The sequence below is a fragment of the Lycium barbarum genome, chromosome 1 (genome assembly GCF_019175385.1).
Source record: "Lycium barbarum isolate Lr01 chromosome 1, ASM1917538v2, whole genome shotgun sequence".
Taxonomy (NCBI): Eukaryota; Viridiplantae; Streptophyta; class Magnoliopsida; order Solanales; family Solanaceae; genus Lycium; species Lycium barbarum.
In genome coordinates this window covers 151,126,940-151,138,946 of record NC_083337.1, presented here as the reverse complement: position 1 = coordinate 151,138,946, position 12,007 = coordinate 151,126,940, and the positions used below count along the sequence as shown (strand labels likewise).

The window sequence follows — 12,007 nt, the reverse complement described above, 5'->3', positions numbered from 1 at the left end:
TAATCTCTCCGTCCCATTTTATATGAAGATGTTTGAGTGGTTATGAAGTTAAAAAAATAAAGGAAGACCTTTAAAACTTGTGGTCTAAGAGAAATTACTACTATATATAAGTGAGGATAGTGAGTTTTTGTAGTCCTCACATCCTCACAACACTGATGCTTACATGTTGGCTTTTCTTATTGACTTTTTCTTGCATATTCTCATTTTTCTTTTTTTGCTCTCATTCATTTTTTTTTTTTTTGAGACCACTCCACATGGATTTTGATAATACCAATTTTTTGTAGTCCTCGAATGAATTTATTTTATCTCTTTACCCCCAATTGAAGTTTTTATGACTTTGTAAATCCTCAAACATTTTGATAAATTTTGAGAATTTTAGGGGCTTTTTTTATGCCACTAAAAATAATGATGTCATGTAAAAGATTATAGTGGACCCCATAAAGCATACTCATATATATATATGAGTATTTTGAGAAAATATTATTATTTAAAATATATTTTTCCTTATGAATTTATTATAAACACGTAAAGAATTATCCTGTCATTCAAATTCTATCTTAATGTAGGCTTAATAATGGAAAAATACATAAATACCCCCGCAACGTATACTCGGATTAATTATGACCCCTTTGCGGGCGACCTATTACCCCCATGACCTTATTTTTTCTGTATTTTTGTACCCCTTTTCTGCTGACGTGGCACAAAAAAAATTGATGTTCAATTGCACAGTGGAGAGTGTTGCACACTCTCTGCCACATTGGCAGCACGTTAGTGCCACGTCTTCTTCTTCTTCTTCTTCTTCTTCATTTCAAGAAATTAATCAACCCATTTTCCTCCATTAACACACACACATTCAATTTCATCATCAATCATAAAAAGCTAATTCTCAAGAAATCAACCAACTCATATTCTTCCTCGCTCACATTCAATTTCATCATCAATCATAAATATCTTTTCAATAAATCAACCAACCCATTTTCTTCCTCCATTAACACACACATTCAACCCATTTTCTTCCTCCATTAACACACACATTGAAGGGCAACCAGTCCATTTGAAGGGCAGTTGGTGCAATTTCTTCATTGTTTATTTTGAAGAAATAAACAATGAAGGGTAGTTCATTGTTGGCACAATTGATAAAAACGTTGTGTCCCACTACATAAAAAAGCCAAAAGTTCGTTTTATGTTTTGCACTATATTTATGTAATTAAATTGGCATTTCAAAAATATGTTCAGTCTATCGGGCAGCTAATGTGAAGGAATTTTAAAAAGCCTGAGTTCAAATAAAGCCGGCCAACACAATGATATTATTTTAAATTATTTCTCTCTCTTTTAATTTTGGATTTTGAATATAACAGATAGGATAAAAAATTTCAGGATATTTTGAATGTTTTGTTGAGCTTGATCGAAAAGTGGAATACCTATTTTAAATTAAAAAATGTTCTTCTATGGAAATTTTTCTTCACTTTACCTTTGTCTCTTTTAGCAAGAAAATGGGTTGGTTGATTTCTTGAAAAGATATTTATGATTGATGATGAAATTGAATGTGTGTATGTGTTAATGGAGGAAGAAAATGGGTTGATTGTATGTGTTAATGGAGGAAGAATATGGGTTGGTTGATTTTTTGAAAATAAGCTTTATATGATTGATGATGAAATTGAATGTGTGTGTGTTAATGAAAGAAAATGGGTTGATTGATTTCTTGAAATGATGAAGAAGAAGAAGAAGAAGAAGAAGAAGACGACGTGGCAGTTATGTGGAACTGACGTGGCGCCAATGTGGCGGAGAGTGTGCAACTCTCCACTGTGCAACTGGGCATCAAAATTTTTTTGTGCCACGTCAGCCGAAAAAGGGTACAAAAATATAGGAAAAATAAGGTCAGGGCGGTAATAGGTCGCTCGCAAAGGTTGGTGTAACACCCCGTATCTTGGAACTATGTTTAGACTCATATCATTAAAGTTTTAGTGGAAAAACCGAAGGTTTGAACGTTTTGCGAAAATGGTTGATAGGCCTACTTCGGGCAGCCATAAATCCTTGATTAGTTGGGAATTTGGGAAAGTACCCCTAATGAAAGTTGTAGTATGTAGAAATACCTTTCTAACGATACAAGGACCAAGCCAATCAGAGATCGGAGCAAGGAGATATGATCGTCTCAATATGGCTAATAGTAAGGCACTTAAAATTCTATAGAATCGGTTAAGTTTTCGATACGTCTTCCTTCCAGTCATATTTCGTGAAAATCCATTGGGCATTTGAGGAAACTTAAAACATAAAAGTTGTATCCCTTCGAAATAGCTTTCCAACGGTATATTATGGGTCTTGAACAGAGCTATGTACAAGAAGTTATGCCTATTTTACCGAACACTGTGCAAAACCGACACATGCCGCTTGTGAGGGCACGTGCGATGGCCCCGCGTCGCGGGCCGATCGCACAAAAACACCCTCTCTGAATATCGACCTGCAGGGGGTCGCGCGATGCGCGTGCATCGCGGATCCAACGCATAAAAGGTCGGGTTTCAGGTCAAAAGTCGGGTTTATGCGTTTTAAGTTATATTTAAGATTTGGGGTTTATTTCCCCAACACCCCATTCACGAAAAATCACCCTAAATTCATAGAGAACAAGTCCCAAGCCTCAAGAACCCTACAAGGTAATTTTTATCATGATTCTAGGTTGAATTCAAGTTCCTAATCCCTTTCTAAGTTGAGTAAACCCTTCCAACTCAATTCTAATATATATTCTCTAATAATCTAAGCAAGAAATCATTGTTCCTAAACTAGGGTTTTCAAGAAAACCCATCCCAAGGTTCAAGAATTCAAGACTTTGGAATTCTTCTTCAAAGATTCAGACTTTTCTTCAAGTTTTGGAGCGATTAAGGTATGTAGAGTTACTATCTACGTGTGGGAACATCATTGTTCTTCCCCACGCCTCATAATCCATAAATTATGATTCTTTACGAAAACTAGGTTTCTATATCATGTTCATGATAACCCTAGGTCCATGTCCATGATTTTATTATGTATGAATTGTTATAATTCCATCATTGAGTTCTTAATATTTCTTTATGATTATTAAGAATCTGTCCGTAATCTATGAAGAATCCATATATCTTATTCCATGAGTTCATGCATGCTAGTTTATGATATATTATGCTATTTTCAAGAAAATACTATACATGCTTTACAAGTTCATGCAAGCAAGTTATAATTTATGATATTCATGTACAAGCAAATTATATTCATGAAAACCATGGGCAGCAAGTGCCACTTATTTTACATGTTTCTGATTTTGGGAGTTGCTTTAATTACCGAGGAAGGCTTCAGATAGCCTGAAACTACGTAGCCACCGTAGGATGAGGATCGCTCCACCCATGTCCCGGGCGATCTCTCATAATGACTGGATCCTTTCATATTTTATTAAATCTCATGTTCCCTGGCAAGGACTGAGTGTTCTGCTGGCGGGGTGCAAGCACCAGACCATAGATCGGTTATAAGTTATTGCTCTCCCTACTTATGATATTTTTACCAGGTTTCAGTTCCTATCATTATTATGTCATGTCCCAAGTTATTTCTTTCAGTTGCTTTACATACCAGTACATTCAATGTGCTAACGTCCCCTTTCTATTGCCCGAGGGCCTGCATTTCACGATGCAGGTATTGATTGACAGGACAGCAGATTTGCTCGTTAGGACATTGCTCGTATCAGCTTTTGGTGAGCCCCATCTCATTCAGGGTTGTGTCTTTACTTCTATTTATGTCAATTATGCATCTAAGGTATGCTGGGGGTCTTGTCCCAAGTGAGTATGTTTTCCAGTCAGACTCATGATAGAGGTTTCATAGACTAGACAAGTTAGTTATGTTATGTCAGACATTCGGAGTCGTATAGCCATTTTGGCTCATTCATGTTATTTCCGCACTCATGTTTAAACAAGTATTTTTATTAAGTATTATGACTTGCTAGGTTTTATAAAGGCTCATCATGCATTCACGTTATAATCCGCTCATGTTATGCCTCATGATGATTCAGCAAGCCATGTGGTTCGCTCGGTCACATGCAGTAAGGCACCGAGTGCCGTGTTTCGCCCAGGCCATGGTTCGGGGCGTGACAGTTGGGTGCGTCATAATTAATCCGAGTATACGTTGAGGGGGTATTTATGTATTTTCCCCTTAATAATTGAATTAAAATATTATTCTTATAATACTATTTAGTATTTTTTGATGTTGTTTACTAATTTTCATTTGCTATTTTCAATTTTTATTCGTCTGGTTAGAAGTAAAGTTGTTTTATTTTCTCCTGTAATTTTGTGTCGTACATGCTGGCAAAATAAGTAATTAACAAAGATTTCACTTGAGGTAGAATTAAGTAAAAAATTAAAGTAATAAATACATATAAACTTATATTAGTGCTAAATCTTCTAAAATGTAAACTATAGTCCTTTCGTTTCAATTGAAAAATGAACTTCGAAGTACAATAATAATTAATCAAATGCTACATGCGCACACTATTACATAAAACTTGTCTAATACTGTCATATCTTTTGGCAAAAAATAAGTTAGCCAATATGGGTTCAATTCGAAGAATCAAATGAAATTAATATAACATATGAAAAGCTCAATTTGGATCATCAGAGACTTTATTCTCAAAAGATTTAAGTAAAATATAAATTAGAAGAGCTTTCTATTGTTTGATTTTTTTTTTAAAAGAATCTAATACAACTAAGAAAAATGTTTTCTAACTTTCATATACGTTTTTGTACTTTAAAATTTTAGAAGTCTTTTTAAAATGTCAAATTAATGTTACAAAAATAAAGAAGCAAGAGCAGAAAAAATTTAAAAAATATCTACAAATTAAATTTTTAATGTTGGTTTGGGTCCGGTCTTAGCGCGGGCCAACTGACACTAGTCATATAAATTAGTGTAGCTGAAAATTATTTCACTAATGGTAAAAGGGTAAACTTAAAGTTGAATTGTTACTAAATATAAAAATATGTCATTCGTTTTGGGACCGACTATAAAGAAAAAGTTTGACACGGAGAGAGTACTATAATTAGTAGAACTAAGTTGCATATTTTCATGCTACAACACATCGGGAACCAGAATAAAGAGATCATGAACTTTCTGATCTACTCTAGTAGTACGTAATTATTAAGACATTCAATAATAACACATTCAATAAGCGTGTATTAATTTTTTCTAAAAGAGGAAAATTATGGAAATGAAAAATTATGGAAATGTAATTCTCCCCGTCTATCTTTTGCAGACAGTCTTCTGAAGAGTCTGATCTTCTATAAATAATAAATAGAATATAACTAACTGGTGAGAGATCATAAAAAAAGATATATACTTCGGTAGAAATGTCATTCCAAAATATATTTTAAGGGGAAATTCACAAAACTCTTGGTAAGAACTGTCTTCAAAATCATGCTGAGAAGGGAAGAAGAGCAAAAAATTTGCTTTGGTGGTTCCAATAATTGTGAATTGTTTCTTAAAGAAGTGTAGTACTATTTGTGAAGCAGGTGACGTTGTAAGACTATTCTCAAGTTATGTTACAAAATAATAATGAATGTAGCCGTATTCTGCGTTAACTGACTTAAAATTTTGAATTATGAGTTTCAATAGAACAATCATACTATAGGCGGAAAACAAAAGGCACTGGCAAGCTTTGCCAAAATTGGGTAAGATAAGGCAGACAACAAAAAAATGAAGAGATTCCCACCTTCTTTTTGGACTTGATGCTACTTGTTGTGCAAGTGGAGGCTTCAATAATTGGATTTAATTTTTTTCTCAATTTTGAGGGAATCAATTTAGCTGAAAGACCTCTTATTCTTCTTACTATAAATATTTAAAAGATTGACAACCTCAACCTATTTGGAAAAAGCATATTGGACAGTTATTACAACCAGGACAGCCTATATCCAATGCTTGTTTGGTAACTAAGCACCAAAAGAAATAAAAACAAAGTCAAGCGAAAATTTTTGCTCTTATGATTTTATATTCCTTTCTATATTTCAAATTTAGTGAAATAATTGTAAAGACCTTCATTGAAATTGTGGTTCATAATATCCCACTCCCTAGTTGTTTGACGCATAACACAAAGGCAATGATGGTGGGAGACAGAGGGCACCAGAAATCCATTGATAACAAGGGAAAAAGGTTGTACGATAAGAGCTTATCCTAAATTTTAAATTGGATCATTTTCTTTTTGTAACTTTGATAATTTGTTCTTGAAAATCAATAAGAAAGAGGTTTTACAGTTTAAGGAATACAACAACAACAATAACAACAAGCCCAGTATAATCCCACTATGTGGGGTCTGGAAAGGGTAGAGTGTACGCAGACCTAACCCCCACCTTGAAAGATAGGGCGGCTGTTTCCGAAATTCTACGTTTAAGGAATATTCTACGTTTATCCTTTTTACAAGACAAAAAAGAAGAAGAAGAAAAACGAAAACAATATGTATTAGAAACTTCCATTCATTCTTTTATAAGTTCTCTGACAATGATTTTACTATACCTTGAAAGTGAAGTTTTATAATAAGGTGCATTACCCTCCTCGCATATTCGCCTAATAAAATAGAATCTTGCGTGTATAAACTTGATATATATCCACAGTCACTGTTGATATTATATTTTTTTATGACGGTTTTAAGTAAATGCCAATGCCTAGTGTCACCAATGACCAATGTTACAAGTCATTGGTCTTGCATTTGACACCCCAAAAGTTTCTACTTATGACATTGACACATTCAACCTAGTGTCACTAAATATTGGACTTGTCATCTGTCGAGTCCGAAACTAAAATGCCCCAAAAAAAATCATGCGGAACCAAAATATCCCAATAAAAAAAAAGTGACAAAAGTATCTTTAATTTACTGCGTTAAAGCAGTTCACGGAGACGGAACCATTAACTGCTTTAGCGCAGTATTTTACTGCGTTATAGAAACAGTTAAAAAAAAAAATTGGTCAACTTTATTTTTTGCAACACTTAGTGTTTTTTTTCATACTTTGACCAATGATTAATCGTGCGTCAAGACTCCGAAACGTCAATATTTTATATAGAACCTGATATTTTTTTCTGCGTACAATAATGTAGGCTCAATACATCAAGGATACGTAAACGTTCAGATCGTCATTTTAGGGGTTGAAAAGGTGTCCGAAGTAAGTTTTATTTGTAAACTTTAGGTTTAAGTGTTCTATATACATAGACGTCCATTTTTGTTTGAAGACTTGTTGTCATTAGCTTAAGGTTTTTTATTTTTAGGGTTTAGATTTATTGAAAATAAAGTCGTTGCCAAAAGGTTTTTAATTGCTTTAGCGCAGTATTTTACTGCGCTAAAGATTTTTTTTTTGTATAGCGCAGTAAATAGCGAGCACTAAAAAAAAATTGGCCAACTTTTTTTTTTTGCAACACTTAGTGTGTTTTTGCATACTTTGACCAACGATTAGTCGTGTGTCAAGACTCCGAAACGTCAATATTTTATATAGAACCTGATATTTTTTTCTGCGTACAATAATGTAGGCTCAATACATCAAGGATACGTATACGCTCGGATCATCATTTTAGGGGTTGAAAAGGTGCCCGAAGTAAGTTTTGTTTGAAAAAACTTAGTGTTTGACTGTAAGGTTATTTTAGTCAACTTTATATGTCGAGAAAATTAGTCAGCTTTATTTTCAAAAATTAAAACCGTAGAAGTGAAATTGACATTCACAGCTACATTACCCCGCGATTTTTACGTTGAAATCTATCGCGTATCATCATCTTATAAGTAAATAAAACTGAAAATCCACGCCAATTTGGGGGAAAATTGAAATTGAATAGGATAAAAGGTGTTTTTTTAAAAATCGGCTCGGCCGTATAGATCTCGAAAAAATACACAAGTTAAAAAAAACGCGTAAAACGGACATCTGAGCGCAAAGTTATGATCATCTAAAGTTTGACCACTTTACAACTAGTTTTTCTCCCTATATTTTTTAGAATTATATTTATATTCAAAATAAAGTTATGTCTTGATTAAAAAATAACACGCTTAAATCAAAACCTTAAAAAATAACACGCTTAAATCAAAACCTTAAAAAATAAAACACTTAAACCTTAAACAAAACTTACTTCGGGTACCTTTTCAACTCCTAAAACGACGATCCGAACGATTACGTATCCTTGATGTATTGAGCCTACATTATAGTACGTAGAAAAAAATATCATGTTCTATATAAAATATTGACGTTTCGGAGTCTTGACACACGACTAATCGTTGGTCAAAGTATGAAAAAAACACTAAGTGTTGCAAAGAAAAGATTTATTAAAATAAGATGTTGCGGTCTTTTTATGAAAAAAAACATTAAGTGTTCCTTAAGTGTGTTATTTTTTAATGCGTAACTTTATATCGAATATGTTGCAAAAAAAAAAACAATCGCGCAAAATCGGACGTCCGAGCGCAAAAACCGCGTATATTCAAAATAAAGTTACGCTTTAAAAAATAACACACTTAAATCTAAACCCTAAAAATAAAAAACTTTAAGCTAATGACAACAAGTCTTCAAACAAAAATGGACGTCTATGTATATAGAACACTTAAACCTAAAGTTTACAAACAAAACTTACTTCGGGCACCTTTTCAACCCCTAAAATGACGATCCGAACGTTTACGTATCTTTGATGTATTGAACCTACATTATTGTACGCAGAAAAAAATATCAGGTTCTATATAAAATATTGACGTTTCGGAGTCTTGACACCCGATTAATCATTGGTCAAAGTATGAAAAAAACACTAAGTGTTGCAAAAAATAAAGTTGGCCAATTTTTTTTTTTTGTACTGTTTCTATAACGCAGTATTTTACTGCGTTATAGAAAAAAAAAATTAACTGCTTCTATATCGCAGTAAAATACTGTGCTAAAGCAGTTAACGGCTCTGTCTCCGTGAACTGCTTTAGCGCAGTAAATTATTGCGCTAAAGGTAGCTAAAGGTACTTTTGTCACTTTTTTTTTTGTTGGCCACGTGATTTTTTTTTTTGGGCATTTTGGTTCCGGACTCTCATTTGTCTTGCATTTCACATGCTGAAATTTTTTAAGCTGTGACATTGGCACATTCGGCTTAGTGGTATACTGTTTGGGCTTCTCTTCGTTTAATTATCATGATAATGGAATGATCATGTCAATTCTATTCAATCCAATCTTATCAATAGTAGCATGGAAAAGAATTGAGAACCAATCAAATTAAAAGCACAGCTAGCCCATTCTATTTCCATCCAATCATAGAAGACTCAGTCAACTATTGATAATAAAGATAAAACAATCTTTATCTCTCTCTCAATTATGCACAACTTGGAAGGCAAGGAAAGGAGGACCTTTAGTTGGAGAAGATTTGACTCCACCAATTATCAACATTTTATTGGTACATTATTGTTAGGCATTTCGTTTTGTTATTGTCCCCAAATGAATTCAACCACACACCAATTCCAATCTACATATATACTATTACCAATCCAAAGCCAGTATATCTTACCGTGTTTCCTCCCAAAATGCCAAAACATACTAAAACATGGAACCATATATAAACAAATCACGTCATGACTAGTTGTTGAAAAGAAACAAGAAAAAAGGAATAAATAAATATATTAATAACCTTCATCTTAAAGGTTTTCTTGAGCAATTCTTTTTTCTCACAGGTAAGCCCGTGAATAGTAAAACAGGAGAGGTTTAAAAGGGAGGATCAAATGATATTGTAATCCTTTACAAAAAAAAAAAATTAAAGTTTTATGTCAACTTTACTAGAGATCTTCATATTTACATATAAGAATTCTGAAAAGGTTCTTCTCTTCTTTCTATTCGAAATTGTAAATAATTATCTCTAGGAAAAACGAGTGGCATTTGATAGAAGAACTTGAAGATAAGAAACTTTACCCGCACTAAACATTTACGTCAAATCAATTATAAGAGATATGTGTCTTCCATCTACATACTTTCATTTTATTTTTTGAAAATTACTAAAGCTAAATTGTTTGATTAGTGTATACACTTAAATCGAATAAGTACTTGGCAACAACATTTAAGTGGGGTTTATAAGTGCAATTGTAACCGCTAGACTAAAAGTCCAATTCTTCTTCAACCACACTGTTAAAAATGAGTGGAATAAAAAAACACTGAGAATAAAACATCTACAATGACCACAAGCAATTCTCTCCTAACTAAATTACGAAAAAAAAAAAAAAGCATCAAGAATTAATCCAAATGACATCAACCTTGGAGTTAATTATGATTGTGAATCTTTGTGATTTTCATCACCACTATCACTACCTTGAGACTGATTATTTTGATGATGATGTTGCTCCAAATTCATACCCAAATCAATCCCAGTACTACCCCTACTATTATTATAAGCATTTATAGATGCCAACATTCCCATATTAGTCTCTGTAACACCTAAACCAAGCTGCTGAACCGGTTGAGGTTGTTGCAAAAACATAGATCCTAATTGAACCGGACTGAACCGCCCACCACCCGGTAACTCGAAACCGCCAATTCTGGTTGATGACGTGCCTGGTAACATCCAAAACGTGTTTCCCACGTTACCACCAGCCGGTCCAACCGCCCACATAGCTGGAGCCGGTATGTAACTAGAAGTATTTGATGAACCGGGTTTTGTTGATTCTTGATCCGGTTCATGACCGGTTCTTTCCGGTTTAGGTGAAGTTGCACTAGTTGTACTATCTTCTCTATACCTTTTTTTCATGTAATTCTCATCTGGGTCTTGCCCAAAAGTGTTGTGGTGGTGGTGGTGGAAACCTAGCATAGGGGTGGCGCCACCGTGGATGAAAAGAGGAGCGGATTTTGAAGGTGGTGCTGAAATTGTGGTACCACTGCTACGTAAAGACACGTTAAGAGATGAGAAATTTGCTGGGATCGTGCCTGTTCCTGTGGCAGCTATAATTGAGGGTTCAGCTTGTTGTAAAAGCCACTCTATAGTTTCGCCATCAGATTTGTGTCCCAGCTCTTTTGTGAGCTGGAACACTCGGGCGGCGCATAAAGTTGGCATGCGTATGCGCCGCCCACGACCGTCCACTTTCGTGTGACGGTCTTTCGATGGTTTCTTAACAACTTTGGTAGAAAGTGCGTTATTGTTATTATTATCGGTGTTGTTGTTATCGTTGTTGTTGTTGCTGCTGCTGGTGCCACCTTCTTGGTTTTTGTTATGTGACTCTCTAAATTCCATCTTGGAAAAGAAAATTTGAAGGGTAGCTAGCTGTGGGGGATTGGGTGGGGTGAGGGAAGGGCCTGAGAAAGATATATTTCTTGATATTTGAAGATTTTATCCAATTGGTTATTGATGAAATGGAAACACAGCTAGCAAAAAGGTGGAATGAAATGTAGTGGTTGGTGCAAGTAGTGCAAATTAGTCTCTAGAGCCAAAAGATAGAACAAGTGGAAGTAAGTGGGGTTTCTTTTTCTTTCACTTTAATTCAACTTTGTGGAATTGGCTGATGAAAGGAAGAAGAGAAGAAAGAAGAGTAGGTGTGGGTGCCTACCAAAAGAGAATCAGTATAAGTGTAGCTGGTGAAGCAGCGTGGGGTAAGTGGGGTTGTGAGGCTAAAGGGTTGGGGTCCAATTGAAACTCAGTGGTAATGGAAGACAGAAGCAGATTCAGAATTTAAATTTTATGAATGTATATCACGATCTCAAGTTAACATTACTATTACCCCACCCCCGCTGCCCTCCCAAAATAAGTGTTGTTTACCTCATTTCACGCTCATTAATAAAAACAATAAATGCGAGGTATTTCCTTCGGATAAAAAAAAAGAGGGTTCACTTAGTCATTTGCGCACCCCTTAAGAAAATACTAAATCCTAAGCAAAAATAGATAATTTGACCGAACTACCCTTAATTAATTAAATAGGTGGTGGGTCACTTAATACTTAATAAGGACAAATTTGAAAAAACGACGTTAATTCTTTCTTAATTTGATAAGTGGACACTTTTGTTGAACCAAAAAATAAAAGTTAAGTGAACACTCC

General features: G+C 34.4%; 1 protein-coding gene across 1 annotated transcript; it reads right to left on the bottom strand.

The window, feature by feature from the left end:
* Nucleotides 1-10,043: 10,043 nt before the first annotated feature.
* LOC132644207 (transcription factor TCP8-like) lies at nt 10,044-11,578 on the bottom strand. The gene has a single exon (XM_060360786.1). The coding sequence runs from the start codon at nt 11,206-11,208 to the stop codon at nt 10,249-10,251; it is 960 nt and encodes a 319-aa protein (XP_060216769.1). The 5' UTR covers nt 11,209-11,578; the 3' UTR covers nt 10,044-10,248.
* Nucleotides 11,579-12,007: the final 429 nt, after the last annotated feature.